This window comes from Impatiens glandulifera, chromosome 6 (assembly GCF_907164915.1).
Source record: "Impatiens glandulifera chromosome 6, dImpGla2.1, whole genome shotgun sequence".
In the NCBI taxonomy this organism is placed as follows: domain Eukaryota; kingdom Viridiplantae; phylum Streptophyta; class Magnoliopsida; order Ericales; family Balsaminaceae; genus Impatiens; species Impatiens glandulifera.
The window spans coordinates 2,274,249-2,292,251 of record NC_061867.1 but is presented as its reverse complement, the minus strand read 5'-3'; the positions used below and the strand labels follow the sequence as shown (position 1 = coordinate 2,292,251).

At 30.4% G+C, this 18,003-nt stretch overlaps 4 protein-coding genes across 4 annotated transcripts; 1 reads left to right on the top strand and 3 right to left on the bottom strand.

Annotated features, from left to right (window-relative positions):
• The first annotated feature begins 2,198 nt into the window (after window positions 1-2,198).
• Window positions 2,199-4,635, top strand: LOC124942715 (AT-hook motif nuclear-localized protein 5-like). Its single transcript, XM_047483262.1, has 5 exons — window positions 2,199-2,931; window positions 3,009-3,076; window positions 3,484-3,618; window positions 3,720-3,887; window positions 4,174-4,635. The coding sequence occupies exons 1-5, from the start codon at window positions 2,466-2,468 to the stop codon at window positions 4,420-4,422; spliced, it is 1,086 nt and encodes a 361-aa protein (XP_047339218.1). The 5' UTR covers window positions 2,199-2,465; the 3' UTR covers window positions 4,423-4,635.
• Window positions 4,636-6,541: 1,906 nt separating this feature from the next.
• Window positions 6,542-8,763, bottom strand: LOC124941111 (tubulin beta-2 chain-like). Its single transcript, XM_047481379.1, has 3 exons — window positions 8,307-8,763; window positions 7,473-7,742; window positions 6,542-7,385 (listed from the first exon to the last, which is right to left on the bottom strand). Exons 1-3 carry the CDS (start codon window positions 8,698-8,700, stop codon window positions 6,706-6,708), a joined length of 1,344 nt encoding a protein of 447 aa, XP_047337335.1. The 5' UTR covers window positions 8,701-8,763; the 3' UTR covers window positions 6,542-6,705.
• Window positions 8,764-10,421: 1,658 nt separating this feature from the next.
• Window positions 10,422-12,198, bottom strand: LOC124941112 (protein ELC-like). The gene has a single exon (XM_047481380.1). The coding sequence runs from the start codon at window positions 12,049-12,051 to the stop codon at window positions 10,780-10,782; it is 1,272 nt and encodes a 423-aa protein (XP_047337336.1). The 5' UTR covers window positions 12,052-12,198; the 3' UTR covers window positions 10,422-10,779.
• A 1,082-nt stretch (window positions 12,199-13,280) lies between these two features.
• Window positions 13,281-17,661, bottom strand: LOC124941110 (probable LRR receptor-like serine/threonine-protein kinase At1g63430). The gene is made up of 13 exons (XM_047481378.1): window positions 17,177-17,661; window positions 16,945-17,083; window positions 16,808-16,879; window positions 16,581-16,724; window positions 16,343-16,492; window positions 16,143-16,259; window positions 15,997-16,061; window positions 15,115-15,366; window positions 14,829-15,034; window positions 14,605-14,737; window positions 14,376-14,533; window positions 13,923-14,141; window positions 13,281-13,837 (listed from the first exon to the last, which is right to left on the bottom strand). The coding sequence occupies exons 1-13, from the start codon at window positions 17,268-17,270 to the stop codon at window positions 13,577-13,579; spliced, it is 2,010 nt and encodes a 669-aa protein (XP_047337334.1). The 5' UTR covers window positions 17,271-17,661; the 3' UTR covers window positions 13,281-13,576.
• Between the last annotated feature and the right edge of the window lie 342 nt (window positions 17,662-18,003).

Sequence of the window (18,003 nt, the reverse complement as noted above, 5' to 3'; positions counted from 1 at the left end):
TTGAAATATATATTGGGTTATTTAATATTTTCTCATTTTAAATTATGATGTTTGAAATAAGAATTGAGCATGTATTTGATCATGTTATATTGGGTTATTTAATATTTATATATGATGTTTCTTAAAGTCATTTTAATGGGTTTATTTATAAAATTTGTTTTCATAATTATAAGGTTTTCAAAATAAATTAAAGTAATTATGAAAACAAAATTAATTACTAAAAAAATAGACATCATTGTCTCTTAGATTTCTTCCCTTCATTTTTTGGATTTCCAAGTATGTTAAGTTTTATTAAATGTTTAGAAATTGAATTTCATCATATGGGAATTTGAGTTTGAATACTTGTTATTGAATTTAACAAAAAAAATTGATTTTCTTTATGGACTCTTTGTTTTAATTATAAAATTATTCAAATTCTAGATAAATCCTTTAATATGTGAAGTATTTGGGCTCTAACTAAAGAATAATTGTGCTTTTGGATTAATTCAATTAGGTCTATTTTTTATTTTCAAACTTTGGTTAGATCAATATAACTCATTTTAATATTTCAATTTCATAATTTTATTGTTCATTTCATTGATTACTCTCTATTGTAGCCTTGTAGTTTTTTTTTTTAAATTAGATTATAACACAAAATTTAATGATACACTCCTATCACATTTATCTATAGTAATTCCTAATATATAATCTCATATATCGCATAATATAGTATCTTAATATATAAAAGTGTATAAATAGTATCCTAATCAACATATTTATATATATAAAAAAATTATATTTATATAATTATATTATGAAATTATAATTCAAAATTTATCTTATTTTTAATGTTATTTTTTAAATTTAGATGTTTTAAATTTTTATGCATGTGAACCTGAAAATTGATCATCCCTTTCTGAGATCTTTTTTATTGTGCATACAAATTTGAAACATCTAAATTTAAAAAATTATATTTATATTATGAAATTATAATTCAAAATTCATCTTATTTTTAATGTTATTTTTTTTAAAATGTTTTAAATTTTTATGCATGTGAACCTGAAAATTGACCACTCGCCTCATCATGTCTGAGATTCTTTTTATCGTGCATAAAAATTTGAAACATCTAAATTTAAAAAATTATATTTATATTATAAAATTATAATTCAAAATTCATCTTATTTTTAATGTTATTTTTTAAAGATGTTTTAAATTTTTATGCATTTGAACCTGAAAATTGACCACTCGATCCCTTTCTGAGATCTTTTTATCGTGTAAAAAAATTTGAAACATATAAATTTAAAAAATTATATTTATATTATGAAATTATAATTCAAAATTCATCTTATTTCAATGTTATTTTTAAAATTTTTATGCATGTGAATCTGAAAATTGACCACTCGATCCCTTTCTGAGATCTTTTTTATCGTGCATAAAAGTTTGAAACATCTAAATTTAAAAAATTATATTTATATTATGAAATTATAATTCATAATTCAAAATTTATCTTATTTTTAATGTTATTTTTTAAATTTAAATGTTTCAAATTTTTAAGCATGTGAACTCGAAAATTGACTACTCGAGATTTTTTCTGAGATTTTGTTTATTGTGCACTGTGTTGTGAGAACCCGTGATTGAGAAAACTTTGTTTTTATTGGTTTTCTTTTGTTTGATACAATTTATTATACTTTTTATATTCAAATTAAAATATATAAAGTTATGTAATATTTGTTTATTTTTTATAAACTTGGTCTTATTTCCGTAATAATCTGACAATTATGTTTTAGTTGAATAAAATATTGAAATAAATACTAAGTTAAGAGTGAGAGAATAAATGTTAATATTTGATTATAAATTAAAAAATTTATTAAAATAAAAATGTAAAATTTAATTTTATACGAAAAAACAGATATAATTAAATAAAATTTTGTTAAGCAAAAAAAATGTACATTAGTTTTTTTTTTAAATTGATTTAAAAATTACTTTTTTTTTTTTTGTTAGAATATATTAAAATATTAATTTAAATAAAATAATATTTAAAATAATATTTTAATTATGTATATATTAACAAATTTAATAATATTTTTCGGTCAAACTTTAACTTCCGATAAAATTTAGTTATTTTCAAATAAACTCGATAATTTTTTTAATTTTTACAAATTGATTTTATTTATTTAGATATTTTCACTTTTGTCTATACCCTCTCACTCCTGCAGTACTACATCTAGGGTTTCTCTATTTTACTGTAATGTTTCTTTTTCATCTTACTCCCATCGGAGCTGCTTCATAAGCTCCGGTTGTAGTAAACCCTAAAGGTCCAATCTTTCTCTTCTTTAACATCTAACCATTGAAATCTTCAGTTTTGCAGGCCTTTGTTTTCCGTTTCAGCAACAAAATCTAAACAACAAAACCCTCTTGCTTTCTCCGCCAAAGTTCTTTCCAACCTAAACCCAGATTTTATCAAGTGTTGTTCACAAAGTAAATGCATGGATTTGAGAGAAAGTATGTCTGTATCAGGATCAGGTTCTTATTACATCCATAAAGGATTTCATGATTCGGGTTCTGGTTCTAGTAACTTAACTCATACTGGGTTACATGCCTCTCATGGTTCTGGTTATATGCCCATCACAAACCCTAACATTTCAGGTCAATCTAATGCTAGGGATAACTCTTTAGTGTCACCATTTTCAGCAGAGAATGCTTCACCTAATATAGGTTATGGGCTTAACATGGGTCCTCCTTCCTCCGGTGGTGGTGGTGGTGGTGGCTCATCTGGAGATCCTGTGAAGAAGAAAAGGGGAAGGCCTAGGAAGTATGGTCCTGGTGGTACCCATATGTCTTTAGAGCTATCTTCTCCTTTGTCTCCTCCATCTGGACAGATCACACCAAACCCTAAAAAGACTAGAGGCAGGCCCCGAGGAAGTGGTAGAAAGCAACAATTAGCTAAAGTTGGTATGTAATCTTTGTTTATTTGGGTTGTTTATGGTGAATTGATATAGAATTGAGTTCATGTATTATGTATGTTTCAGGTGAATGGATGAACAGTTCTGCTGGAATGGCTTTCACCCCACATATAATCCATGTAGCTGTTGGAGAGGTATGAAATCGATGTGTTATATCTTGTTGTTAGCTAGATTCTTCGATTTGGGTCAATTAATAAAATATCTTAGGCGGTTTCTGGATTTGATTAAGAAAGTTTTAATCTTTCATGTTATTTGTTACCATTCTTGGAACAACTATTAATGGTTTATGAAGTTGGTTAAATGATGGAAAGCGTAAATTTGTCGAATCTTTATTAATGAGGTGTAAATTAACTGTTAGTTTAATTAAACGCTATTATGCTAATATGTGTAACAACTCTGATTTGCTCTTTAATAAAGAATTTCACCTGTGATTTTGGTTTTTTTCAATACTTTTGGGTATCTTAGGGTTAATCGAGATGAATAATTATGTTTCTTAAAGGTTGTCTAGGGTTTGCGTAATGAGTTTTAAATTGTTTTACAGGATATTGCTTTGAAAGTATTATCATTTGCTCAAAATAGGCAGAGGGCTTTATGCATATTATCAGGCACTGGTTCAGTATCTTCAGTCTCATTTCTACAGCACACACCATCTTCTTCCACAACTGCCACTTACGAGGTTTCATTTTCACTTGTTATCGATTTACATCAAATTGTATACTTTAGAGATAATTCAGAATTGACTTAATCCTTGTTTCAATCTCTTTTTATTATAAATAGGGGCGTTATCAGATATTGTGCTTATCTGGCTCATACTTGGTTGATGAAAAGGGGGGTGTGAGTGATCGTAATCGTACAGGTGGTTTAAGTGTTTCTCTTTGCAGCTCCGATGGACATGTCATTGGTGGAGCGGTTAGTGGTATGCTTATTGCATCTAGTCCGACTCAGGTAGGATCTAGTTTGATTATTTTTGTATTTGAGCTGATGAATTAAGTAATTTGATAGTTTAAAGGATAGGTGATGTGATAAATTGTTATTTTTTGAAATAACCCAATCCAAAATCAAACAAGATCTAGGGGTAATTTGGTTGATGCTTTGCAGATTGGACAGTGGGTTATTTGAAATAAAACTCAAATAATCTTGGGTAATTTGAAAATTTGGTACATGTATTGATGATTGGATGGTGGGTTATTGGAAGTGATCTGAAATAAGTGACAATTGTTGGTTTTTACAGGTGGTAGTGTCTAGTTTCATTTATGGTGGCAGCAAACCTACAACAATGGAGACTAAAACGGTGGTTAGTGAGAAGAACAAGAAGAAGAAAACCAAAAAGAAGAGTTCGGGTAAGAAATCAGTTGCTGCATCAGCTGATAATTCTTCTGAGAACGAGACTTCTGATTCGTCCACAGCTGGTGGTTGGGATGATTCGAGGTTGGATCTGAGAAATCCTCCGCAGATGGAGATTGACTTAACTAGTGGCTGAAAAAGGGGAAGAAAACCGCGAAAAATGTTGTTTGTTGTACATTAACTGTGCCTCCTCATCTACTTTGTTTGTGATCTTTTCTTTTGATGGGCTGTTCTAACAAAAAAGCAAGAACCCATTTGTAGTTGCTACTATTATTATTAGTTTTCTGATGAGACTATTTCTAGGAGATTATTATTATTATTATTTGAATTTCAGAACAATTTGCTTTTATTTTCTTTTTTTATGTGGTGGTTTGTAAGAGATTTTAGATTTTACTTTGCTAATATTTTATTATTATTATTGCTTAATGCAAAAGGGTTCTTGAAAAATTTTCACCTTTATTTTCTAATAATTTTTATACTTTTTATATTGTCATTGTAAAAATTCAAAAAAAACACATTTTTTTGACATAATTTTATCATTTCTTTAGTTTTATTCAAAATTTACTTTTTTAATGTTAAATATAGCTAACTGTCAATTTAATATTTTAATAGTCTTAGGATGTCACAACAACAATTTTTATTGAGTATATTATATTTTATTTTGAATTTATGAAACACTGTTTTGACTTAAGCTACCACAATTTACATTTAAGATTTATTAAATGATCAAACTTCATTTTTTATAAAAAAAAATTAAAACTTTGTTTTAGAAGATTAATTTAATTTATTAAAAATTAAAAATGCAAGCTTTTAAATAACTATATAATATTTTCAGAGGATTAATTTATAAGCTTTATTAACTTTTTATATATTGAAATATATATTAGAGTTTGTAAAGTCATCAAATATAGAATTTACTTCAAAAAGTCAATTTAAAATTGACTAAACAATAATATAAACAAATTACTCTAAAACAATATTATATTTATAAAATCAATTATAAAAAGTTATTTATTTAAATAAATAAAACACTTTTTTAAATTTATAAATATAGTTCATATTTTTTCTATAAAATTATTTATAAATTCATAACATATGAATAATTTAACCTATTTAAATAAATAATGATCTACCAATTCAATGTAAGAACATTAAAAAAATTCAAAATTCATTAATTCAAATCTCATTTTGAAAAATTATTATATTCGAGAGCAAGTTTCCTAATTCATAAAAATAACCTTCATAAAAATAAAATATTAAATAGGTTTGACAATTAAAGGAAGTTCCCATCATATTTCAAATCAAAATCTTTAACATTTTTAATTTCCTTGTACAAACTCAATTTAAATTCAACCGGATTTAAACTTATATAAATAAAATATAATATATTTTTATTTAATATTAAAATAACATCAAGTAACAAAAATTTAACAAAAATGATGTTAAATCACAACAAACTTATCTACAAAAATCATATAAAAAATAGTAAAAAAAGACAACATTACAAATATTTTTTAAGCAAGTTGGCGGGTGTAATTTAGATATTTATTTATTATTCAGGTTAAACGAGCCCATCTTATTTCGACCCACACCCAACAATTCAAAACGCTAAACTAATTTTAGCGTGTTCATTTCGAAATGTGTTTTGGTGTCAAGTAAGAATTTATAGTCCCTAGTATTAACACTAAACATATCATTTTTAATATGAAAACAAATCATTTTGAATTTTGGGTTTAAAATAATATTAGGGTTAGGACAAATTTAAAGGAGTAAAATTCTAAAACATGCATTTGAACTCAAACGAGTCGAGTTTGTAGGTAAATAGTCGAGTCAAACTTGAGCTTAAATTTATAAACTCGTTCGAGTTCGAGTCGACTTAATAAGTACATAATTGAGTCAAGCTCGACTTAACTCATTTGCAACCCTAATTTGAATCTAGATCAATTTCAGTTGAGAAGTTGTACGATACTAACTTTGAACCTAATCTTTTTAGTAATTCAAGTCAAAATCTCTAATGAGACTAACTTAAACCAATCTTGATATAATTAATGACATCTCAATTTTAGATTTAAATGTGTGATCAACACAAAACACAAATATACTAAATCACAAATCTAGCTTCAAAAACCTTCTTCAATAAGTGAGTTAGAAAGAACAAACACAAAATATTATAACCTGTAGTCTAGTTTGGGTCATTTAAGATAGACCCGATTTTGACATTACATAATCTGAACTAATGTTAGGGTTTGGACAAATTTGAAAAAGGAGTAAAGTTCTAAACCATGCATTTTGAAGAACAAAATAGCAAATATCCAGATAGGAATCAGTATTTCCAACATAACAAAACATTAAAACCTGCAAATTTAAAAGAACAACATACAAATCTAGTACTTACCAACAAACCCTAAATCCATCTCCCTCAATCTGCATAAGCATCTTCATCTTCTTCCTCCTCATATTCCCCTTCTTCATCAGCAGTTGCGTCCTGATACTGTTGATACTCAGACACCAAATCATTCATATTACTTTCAGCTTCAGTAAACTCCATTTCATCCATCCCTTCTCCAGTATACCAATGTAAGAAAGCCTTCCTACGAAACATAGCAGTAAATTGCTCGCTAACCCTACGAAACATTTCCTGAATAGATGTCGAATTACCAATGAATGTCGAAGCCATTTTCAACCCAATTGGTGGAATATCACAGACAGTTGATTTCACATTGTTAGGTATCCATTCAACAAAGTAAGATGAATTCTTATTCTGGACGTTTATCATTTGTTCATCTACTTCCTTTGTACTCATTTTCCCTCTGAACATTGCTGATGCTGTTAGGTATCGCCCATGGCGTGGATCTGCTGCACACATCATGTTTTTCGAATCCCACATCTGTTGTGTGAGTTCAGGGACGGTTAGGGATCGATATTGCTGAGATCCACGCGATGTTAGTGGCGCGAAACCGACCATGAAGAAGTGGAGCCTTGGGAATGGGATTAGGTTAACTGCTAGCTTGCGTAGATCTGAGTTCAATTGTCCGGGAAATCGAAGACAGCAGGTGACTCCACTCATTGTAGCAGAGATCAAATGGTTCAAATCTCCAACTAAACAGAAAACATTACACAAACAATGCAATCAATGGAAGCTGATCATGATAATGAGTGAAATAGAAAACTGATAAAAAGACTTACAGCTGGGTGTAGTGAGCTTGAGAGTACGAAAACAGATATCGTAAAGAGCTTCATTATCAAGAACCATACATTCATCAGCATTCTCAACAAGCTGATGAACAGAAAGAGTTGCGTTATAGGGTTCCACCACAGTATCAGAAACCTTCGGCGAAGGAAAGACAGAGAAGGTCATCAACATCCTATCTGGATACTCTTCTCTAATCTTCGATATCAAAAGCGTTCCCATACCAGATCCAGTACCTCCTCCTAATGAATGACAAACCTGAAACCCTAACAAACATAAACAAACTATCAATTAACTCTACATCAACAAATCAACAATGAATCTATCAGTTCTATGACATAAAGACAAGCATGAAACCCTAACAAACATTAACAAACTATCCATTAATTCTACATCAACAAATCAACAATTGATCTATCAGTTCTACGACATATTCACCTTGAAGACAATCACAATTCTACATCAACAATCAATCTATCAGTTCTACGACTTAGTTACCTTGAAAACAATCACAATTCTACATCAACAATCAATCTATCAGTTCAACGACATATTTACCTTGAAGACAATCACAGTTCTACATCAACAATCAATCTATCCATTAATTCTACATCAACAATCAATCTATCCATTAGTTCTTCATCAACAATCAATCTATCCATTAGTTCTACATCAACAATCAATCTATCCATTAGTTTTACATCAACAATCAATCTATTCATTAGTTCTACATCAACAATCAATCTATCCACTAATTCTACATCAACAATCAATCTATCCATTAGTTCTACAAATCAACAACGAATCTATCAGTTCTATGACATATTTACCTTGAAGACAATCACAGTTCTCCGCTTCCTTCCTAACAACATCAAGAACAGAATCAATTAGCTCCGCGCCTTCAGTATAATGACCTTTCGCCCAATTATTACCGGCGCCAGATTGACCAAAAACGAAGTTATCAGGACGGAAGATCTGTCCATAAGGACCAGATCTAACACTATCCATAGTTCCTGGTTCGAGATCCATGAGTACGGCTCGAGGAACGAATCGACCACAGCTAGCTTCATTGAAGTAGACATTGACTCGTTCTAGCTGAAGATCCAAGTTGCCGCTGTACTTTCCGGTTGAGTCTATGCCGTGTTCGGCGCAAACGACTTCCCAAAACTTAGCTCCGATCTGGTTTCCACATTGACCGCCTTGGATGTGAAGAATTTCACGCATTTTGAGAAGATGAAGTTAGAGAGAGAAAATGGATTTGAAAATGGGAAGATGAGAGAGAAGGATATGAAACGAAAATGGCGTGAAGAAGTTATATATAGAGTAACGGAACTGACGTTTTCCGTTACGAATCCGTTTATTATTAATGGAAATATTAACGTCCGTCTTGTTTTAGTGGGAAATTAAAAATTTTGAATTGTAAGGATGTGTTTGTTTTTGTATGTAATTTCTGAAACTGATTCCTAAAAAGTTCAAATATTTCTTAATTAAAGTAAAATAATTTAATTATTGAAAATGTTTATAATATAATAATTAAGTATCTATTTAGAAATAATCAATACTTTAATAGAAAGATGTTATAAAATGATAAAAAGATAAAAATGTTTTTGGTAACTAAAAAAATAAAAGATTTATTTTCTCACTTTCTTTTTTATATTTATTATTTCTATATTCGTTAGTTTTTAATTTTTTTAAAAGGCTTTATTTATGTCTCAATATTTATTAGATTTAATTTCTCTAGCACTCTCTCTCCATATTTATTACTTTGAATTTATCTATTATTTTCAGAATTTGAAAAAATGATTATAAATTGAGAAGTGTGTTCTTGAATTTAAAATGTAGGAACCCTAGTAACTTGATCTTAATTTTAAGAAATCAATTTTCTCGATAAGAAGACCTAATATTAAAAATATTAGATTATCACTAATTTATTAACTAAAAAAATTAATAATTAATTAAGAAAATATTTTATGTAAGAAGTGAATGTTATTTTAAAATTAGTTTTAAAATTTAATTAAATTATATAATTGTAATATTTATATAATATGCTTAAATATAAAATAAATTATAAATATTAATACACAACTATTTTTTTAAATGATTAATTAATTATAAAATTATTAATATATTGTTGTGTCCACAGTGTTTTCTGTTATATGGGATTAGAACAGAGGAAGGTAATACTATACTCCAGTCTTCATAAAATAAAATAAAAATACTAATTTAATATAATTTTAATAAAATTATATAAATTTATGATAATCATTTTGTTTCCTCTATTATAATTTTTGAATTAACTTTATAAAATTTAAGAAAAAAAACATACAAACACGAATATTTCCCATCCAAATGAATAACGATAGTTTTCCTTAACTATGGTTAAAAAACACATTATATATAATGCCCTCGTTCTTAACACTTTTGAAAGGTCTAGAGAAGTGTTACCCCATCGACAAACTAGTTTGGATCAAGACCCGATTTTTGAAGCATAAAGATTAGGTTCTCAGTTTGACTACTCATCTATACAAGTTAACTATTGACCCTTAAAAGTTAAAGAGGTCTTATTATTATCTGCTAGAAGAAAAAACTTCTTGCAAAATAACACGTTCATGAAAGTTAAATATACCACTCCGATAGACTCGACCTCGAAAGTCAAGAAAAGCTGGAAAGTCAAATTAATAACCATTGTAGGCATTCACCGTATAAATAATAGTTTGTTCATAATAAAGAGACTGTTCAACATTTTTTTGACAATATTTCCACTAGTGACATGCGGCACACAGACTAGCCTATATGAGCAGGTCAAGAGTGATCCTCGAGGGAGAATCGAGAGGGACCTAAGAAGGGCCTTATTGCAGCCAATGCTACTGAATCAGCTGCTACCAACAGGAGGATTGTTAGCTACTTTATGCAGAAAAACTTCAAATGAGTAAAGCAATACCAAAATCAGAAGCAAAAGCCCATGCCAAATAAAACCAAATCATAAGTATCTATCATCATGGCCAATACATATGAAAGATGAACTTCTTCTCACTTTATAACAGTCTGCCTGACCACAAATAAAAAAAAAAATCATAGTTCATATATTTGATCAGAAGCAACATCTTCAATACCCAGAATGTCATCATTCTTATATATTGTGTATCCATGTCTTTAACATAATATGACATTAGCAAGCAATAATCCAACACTAGTTAATGACAAATCTTTGCATTCACATATGAAATAAAGAACACTTACAATACTGCTGCAATGAATAGAAAAGCAATCAAGAAAATACCAGAATCATATGGATGAATTTGGCTACTTAGCATACTGTGAAGCTCTTGAAGCCATAGTATTAACTTGTGCTTGCATTTGAACAGCTCTAACTTTCGAAGCAGTAGCCCGATGAAAGAACTGATCACGAGAAAGTATCCTCACCTGTCGTAAATACTGATCAAACGGAATTGACCCTTCTTGAGCAGCCTTATCAAGAGAATAAACAACATCTTCAATAGCTAAATCAGATGCAGTACATTCCAACATCTGTTTAGAAAGTGGATCACAAATCTCAAATGCATCATCAACATTCACATCTTTCATAACCCCTTTTTTACCTTCGTTTTCCATCAACCATCCTTCAAGAACATCAGCATTCGTTAACACCATCTGAAGATGTTGTTCCAACCCTTCTTTCTCATCTTGCATCTCTTTCAAACCTTTACTCAGCTGTTGATCTCTCTGCCTTAACACAGCTTGGGCACTAAAAAGCCCTTCCATTTCAGCTTCTCTAGCTTTCCTCATTGCGGCAATATCCCCATGTAGATTCTCCACAAGCTTATTAATCGCGTTACGCTTAAAAACCTCATTCGGGTCATCTGTTACCGCGTTATTCAGCCTCTGAGGCGATTGCGATTGCGATTGCGGCATGATCCTACCACTTCCACCGTATGGAGATTGTGGGTATGTCCTGGGAGGGATCGCGGGTCGTGCTATATTTGCCGGGTTTGAGGTGGGCACAGGGGAAGGGGAGAAATTATTAGGGTTAGGGCTTTGAATTGGGTTTTGATTAGGACGGCGCTGGGAATAGAGAGGTGGGTCTTGTCCAAAGAAATGACTTAAATTTCTAACTAAATCAACAAGATTTGAACTTGGATAAACCCAATTCTGAAGATAAGGAATTGAGACAACCCCAGATGGATTAACGAAAGGATGAGGACGTTTGATAACCATATCACGAGTTGGGTTGACATAAACGAGAGGAGGATGACGAGGGTAGGATTCCATTAACCATAAAACAATCGGGATATTGTAAGTAATACCTTGAAAAGGGACAGGGACAGTACCTTCAGCTTGGAGAAGATTGACGGCACGGCCATCGTTGTGAGTGTAAGAAGCAGATTTGGGAAGGAGACTAGGGAATGATTCGGATAATGAAACTAGGTGTTGACGAATTAACCATTTGACATCTTCTGAATAAGGAACGGCGGATGGACCTCGTTGAGAGAGGATACTGCTTAGAAATTGTTGGATGTATTGGGAATTTGGTGATGGAGATGATGATGATGATGATCCGTTGTGGGTTGATGCCATTGTTGTGGATTGAAGAAGAGATGATGGGTAATTGGATTTGATTTGATTTGATTTGATGAAGAAGAAATCAATCTCGGTGGTAGCTTCTTGTTGTTGTTCTTCTTCCTTAGGTTCAGGAAAGTTCCTTATAGGAGAAAGGTCATTGAAATCGGCCAAGGCGATGTTATTTAATTTAATTTAATTTTTGTGTTTAGACTTCAATTTTCATTAAGAAATTAAAAGATATAAATATAATTAATTTATAAATATATTTATAAAATTAAAATAATTAAATGAGAATTTATGTAATTGTAAAAGTTTAATGAAATAAATTAAAATTTTATAATTTTGATTTTAAAATGGTCCATGTACAATGACAATTCAATGTTGAAAAATCAAAACAAATAAAATTAAGATGTGTTATGTCTTCTCTAAATTATGATATATATATATATATATATAAATTATTTGATTCAAAATTAAAATTGTAAATAATATTATTATAATAAAAAAACTACAAATATCTCCAATAATATATGTATTTAGATGAATTGTCTGATTGATTATTTTACTATCATTTATTTGGCTCAAAAGTAACTATCATTTTTTTTTTCACAACGTTATTATTATGACAATGGGAGAGATCTCTTTTGGAAAATCGGTAAAAGCGGTAAATGAACTTATTAATTTATTTAAAAAATTACGAGTTGAACGGAGTGAGTCTATATAGGGGTTTGGGTGGGGAACTCACCAAAAAAATAAAAAAAAAATATATTTTTACGATAAAAATATGACAATTCCTTATTTATAAATTTTTTTAATATAATTTAATATTTATTTATTTATTTGGCATCGTTATTTTTTATTAAGTCTATTCTAATTTTTTTTTTAAGTACACCCGATTTCTAAATCTATCCTGGGAGCTCGTTAACGCTAAATTTTATGTTATATTAATAAATATTTTTTGTTTATTTTTTCATTGTTACTCCAAATAATTAATCTCGTTGTATTTCAAATTTGTTGAATAATAATATGAACACTGAGTGTTTTGTTCTTATATTTAAACTACTATGTAAAATAATACTTAAAAATCTGAATCAAATTATTAGAATGATAAAAGCAATGACAATTTTATTTGGAGAATCATAAATTACAAAGGTATTCATCAATAAAATGCTCATACATCTAAACTCAATAACAAGTTAAATTAATCACTGTGTTTAAATATAAAAATGTAATTAAAACTCATATGAACATAAAAACCCAATAATAATATATATTTAGTTTGTACATACACAAAATACAATATTAAGAATAGAAGAATTAGTCTTTAGTTGCAATACTTTTGCATGACCAAAAATACACATGTTTTGAACAATAACATTACACCAAATACATTTTTTTCTAATAAAACATAGAAATGAGGATTTTCCATGCTTCAAGGAATCAACCATTTCATCCCAAAATCTAACACATATATATAATATATATTGCAATTAATCAATTAATGGATTTATATATATAAAAAAAAAAACTAGTATTATTGTTAGCTATGAAACTCATCTGGTGAAAGTGCTAGTTCTGCCCAAGCCAATGAAGATGACTGTAACTCAGCAGAAACCGATGTATCGATTTTCTTCTCCAGCAAACTGCAGAGTTCTTCCATTGATGCTCGTTTCGAAGGATCACGATAAATGCATCGACTAACTGCCTCGCATACAACTTCTAGATCTTCTTGTTTGAAATGTTTAATTTCCGGATCCACAAGATTTGACATCATTTCTGGCTTCTCCATGTAATCCTTTGCCTATATATAACAGATATATTGGATGTAAATTATTACACATTCAAATTTTCAAGATTTGTTTCGAAAAAAAGATGATAATCTTTACCCATTCCACCAGTTGTAGTTTATCTTGGCAATATGGAGGTTTTCCGGTGATGATTTCAAGGAGAAGTATGCCAAATGCATAGACATTGCCTTCTACATTGAGATATCGTGCCTCTAGGGAATTTGGAAGAAGGCATACAGGACCTGCTTTGTTGCCCATGGAAACCGAGTTGTTTTCTGAACTCGAAAGAATACTTTTCCAGCTTTCAAAATCAACTAGCTATAAATGACAGATTTAAGCAATAATTAGGATATGTTGTTTGTTAAGAGGAATCGGAATTAGAATTAGAATTCTCATTGAATTAAAATTCTTTTGTTGAACATGCCCGCCTTTTGTGTAATTTGACAAGCCTTATAGTTAAATTTGAATCATGTCAATAAGAGCATATTAGTTGTGGGTTCGAGTCTTATTTGAAAAAGTAAAGAAAAGAACTTAGTTAGTTATAGGATTTACCTTTGGAGAAAAATCATCGGTAAGATACACAGCAGTTGAGTTAAGTTCGGATATGGTGAAAGGTAAGTCGATGTCATTGTGCAGATATTTTAGTCCTCTAGCAATCCCTATAATTATTTTCATGCGTCGGGTCCAAGAAAACTGGCATCCTTCTCCATCTGAAATTACATGAATAAAGGAGATGAGTAACTCTCAATCTCAAGATAAATGAATTAGAAAATATACTTACAATGCAGATGCTCATATAGAGTTCCATTTGATGCATATTCAAAAACCAGCATCCTTGTGAATGGGGAACTTTCGCTGCAATAACCAAGCAACTTTCCTATATTCTCATGATTTAATCTGGCTAATTCAGCCACCTGAATTGCGTAAAAACAAAAAAATATCACTATGGCCATTTTTTTTGTTTATTATTGTAAGTATGTAATAGGCATTTAACAATTAACATACCTCTCTTTGAAAATAAAGTTCAAGATAACTTGCCCAATGATCCTCTTTGATGCAAATGGAAATAACAGCAATCTCTGGACCACCTTTCAAATTGCCCTTATAGACTTGGCTATCTTGTGAAGATCCAATAATATTACTGAAATCCTCACATGCTATCTCAAGCTCTTGTCGGCTAAATTTCGTTACATCCTTCAACATTTCTGTATCTACATAAAGACGGTTCCGTTTGTGGAGATCAGACTTCTGTGAAGTTTAAATAAATAAATAAAAAGATAAATCAGCCTACCTATGTAGATTGCCAAATGATCCATATCACTTGCTGACTTCTTCCAGTGAATAATGTTTGTAGATTTACTTTTATATCTGAAAACAGCTGTAAGAACAGCAACGAGGAAGATGGAACCTGTCATTGTTCCAGTTACAATTTCTACTGCTAAGATCCAGGTAGGTTTGGAAGCAGGTTTAAGTCTTGAATCTTCTCGATGCCGAGGAGATGGATTTTTCGCAAGTAGTGGATGGCTCCTGGATTGTGGAGCGACTGAAAGAGAAGGAAATAAACCATAATAAACAATATCCAATGTATGTAAGATGATGTGGTAATATTAATGTAAAATCAATTGATGCTATAAGTCAATTCCAATAATAGACCTATGTAACATTTGGAAACGCTTTTTGTAAGATGGGTTTGGACAAGAAATCGCTGATAAATTTCCTAGGAAACAGGTGTTTGTCAAGTATCTCACTTTAATTAGACATATATATTTTAATTTGTTGACATTTTCTTTTCCAAACTCAGCTCTAGCTCCAGCTCCAGAAAGTGTTTCAAAATGAACATTTGAGTTTCTCTTTTCCTTTTTGACTATTTATAGGTATGCTCTAAAGATTTTCTATTCTGAATTATTTTTCTAAATGTTTATTAAAGTGAACAAGATGAAACCGATAGCTCCAACATTAGCAGCTTAGTTTTAAATGTTGATTCAAATCAATGTGGCATTAGAATTCTAAAAGCATATGTCAGTAAGATAGTTTATTTAAGGTTTCCATATGCTTGCTTATATATTTTACACAATTAAGTAAGATTAATCTTCTTTGGGTGTTTTGAGACATCAATCCCTTCAGGTAGTTCAGCGTTATAAAACCCAAACAACAAGGATAAGGATGTAATTACCACATTGTTCTGGAGGACGCTGCTTAACATTTTTGTCTTGAAGGCAGTTCCCTTGGAAGCTCGTGCTACATAAGAAAAGATACATGATTTCAACTGTCAGCACCTATTATTTTGGTCCAAATGTATGTGCAAAATAAATAGATTACATTGGCAGGCAAGCCAGGCATTTTATGATGCTCCCAGTAAAGAAGTTGTATGAAAAATCTGCAACTTTTAACTGAGATGTGCAACAGGAACCAGTAGCCTTTAAATTTGATGCATTCCTGCGTATATCAATCCATGAACATTCTTTCTTGATCACTATAAAAGTACTATTGTTAACAACAACCAACATCACTAAACTTACTTTCCATCATTATTTTCAGTTGAATCTGACTGATTACTTCCAGGAATACTTCCCTCAAGCTTGTTCCTATCAAGCCTGAGTTCCGTAAGGTTGCTTAACTTAGTCAGCTCAGACGGTAACTTCCCAGTCAACCCATTCGATTGAAGGTTACTGTAACAACAGTAAAGTTACAAGATCAGACAAGAAACACAGTAATGTAATCCTATTCCAATTAACAAATCTATACAATCTCATTTACATCTTTTCAAGGTTTGTCAAACTCCAAAGCTCCATAGGAATTGCTCCCGTCAGCTGGTTCATTCCTAAATCCAATATCCTAAGATATTTCAACGATCCAAATTCTTTCGGGATGATTCCAGTAAGCTTATTTCCATGCAAAATTCTATTCACCATTCATTATCCATGTCAGCTATAGAAATACTACTTCCATCAATATTCGTAACAATATCGAAATAAAAAACATACAAATCTTGCAAATGCGATAGTTTCCCCAATTCCGGTGCAATGAATCCCTTCAACGATGCCCAAGAAATCTCCCTGTAGAACATATCCAATTATATTTCTAACTCTATCCTCCTAACAATGAAAGTCATTTCACTTACAGCTTTTGAACATGATCACGAGTCGCGTAACACGTTACGCTAGGCCAATCACAAGGATCTAAACCAGCACGATTCCAAGTTAACAAAGCATGAGTTGAATCCTCACTTATAGATTCCTTAAATCTGGTAAGAGCATATACTAAGAAGAAAATTCTAATCAGATCTCAGTTCTTAAGCTAAATCTAATCAATCAACTGAATTAAGATCTAAGAAAAGAATTCATATAACTTACTTTCATCTTGAGGAAGAGAGCTGCTACAATGCGAGATTATAATCCGCGCTGCGTAAAGTAATATAGTTAAGTGAAACGAAGCAAATCGTTTCATTCTCCGTTCGAAATAACTGTAGCAAACTTCAGTTAAATCAAATAACTAGATATATATCATCCATTGATGACTTAAACAGGAATAACTTGAAGTATAATTATAAACTGATATATGATAGGGAAAGATAAACCGACGAAGATTCACATGAGTTGAGTTAGGGTTTGCGTAAGCAGAAGTCTGGAACAGCTTTCTTAAAGCAAGTCAAAAACAGAATCTGAGTCATTGTATGAGTGAATGAAGAAACAGAGTATGGTGAATCAATGTGGGAGATGAAAACTTGGATTCAAAGAGACGTTAAGAAGAGAGAATGGAAAGACTTGAAAAAGAATGAATCGGATTTGGATATTGAAGAGAGAGAAATGAACCAGAAATGAAAATGGAGAAAGCTGAAAGAAGAAGAAGGTTGAAATCTGAACTATAGAATGTTTTAGTTCTATTGTATTATTAAAATAATAATTATAATAATTATAATGTTAAGATTTTGATTAATTTACATATAATTATATATATATTTTTATCATTTATTATTATTATTATTAATTTTAAACTCTCTTCACCAGGTTCTTATTGTTAAAATTATAGAAAAAAAAATTTAAAAACGGATTTTGACTACCAAATTTATTTTAGAGAATAGGTAGTTAAAACCCTGAAATTTTATCAAGAAATTCATTTTTTGTCGAGAGATAAACCACTTCCCGACCTCTTGGTCTCGACTATTCTTCTGTCTATTTCA

Coding starts and splice junctions, on each gene's coding strand:
- LOC124942715 (XM_047483262.1), top strand. CDS start 2,466: ATGGATTTGAGAGAAAGTATGTCTGTATCAGGATCAGGTTCTTATTAC. Junction 2,932..3,008: donor GCAACAATTAGCTAAAGTTG/GTATGTAATCTT, acceptor TGTATGTTTCAG/GTGAATGGATGAACAGTTCT. Junction 3,077..3,483: donor TCCATGTAGCTGTTGGAGAG/GTATGAAATCGA, acceptor ATTGTTTTACAG/GATATTGCTTTGAAAGTATT.
- LOC124941111 (XM_047481379.1), bottom strand. CDS start 8,700: ATGCGTGAAATTCTTCACATCCAAGGCGGTCAATGTGGAAACCAGATC. Junction 7,743..8,306: donor GAACTGTGATTGTCTTCAAG/GTAAATATGTCA, acceptor TATGTTTGTTAG/GGTTTCAGGTTTGTCATTCA. Junction 7,386..7,472: donor CAAGCTCACTACACCCAGCT/GTAAGTCTTTTT, acceptor TTTTCTGTTTAG/TTGGAGATTTGAACCATTTG.
- LOC124941112 (XM_047481380.1), bottom strand. CDS start 12,051: ATGGCATCAACCCACAACGGATCATCATCATCATCATCTCCATCACCA.
- LOC124941110 (XM_047481378.1), bottom strand. CDS start 17,270: ATGAAACGATTTGCTTCGTTTCACTTAACTATATTACTTTACGCAGCG. Junction 15,367..15,996: donor GCGTCCTCCAGAACAATGTG/GTAATTACATCC, acceptor CTTCTCTTTCAG/TCGCTCCACAATCCAGGAGC. Junction 14,738..14,828: donor AACTTTATTTTCAAAGAGAG/GTATGTTAATTG, acceptor TACGCAATTCAG/GTGGCTGAATTAGCCAGATT.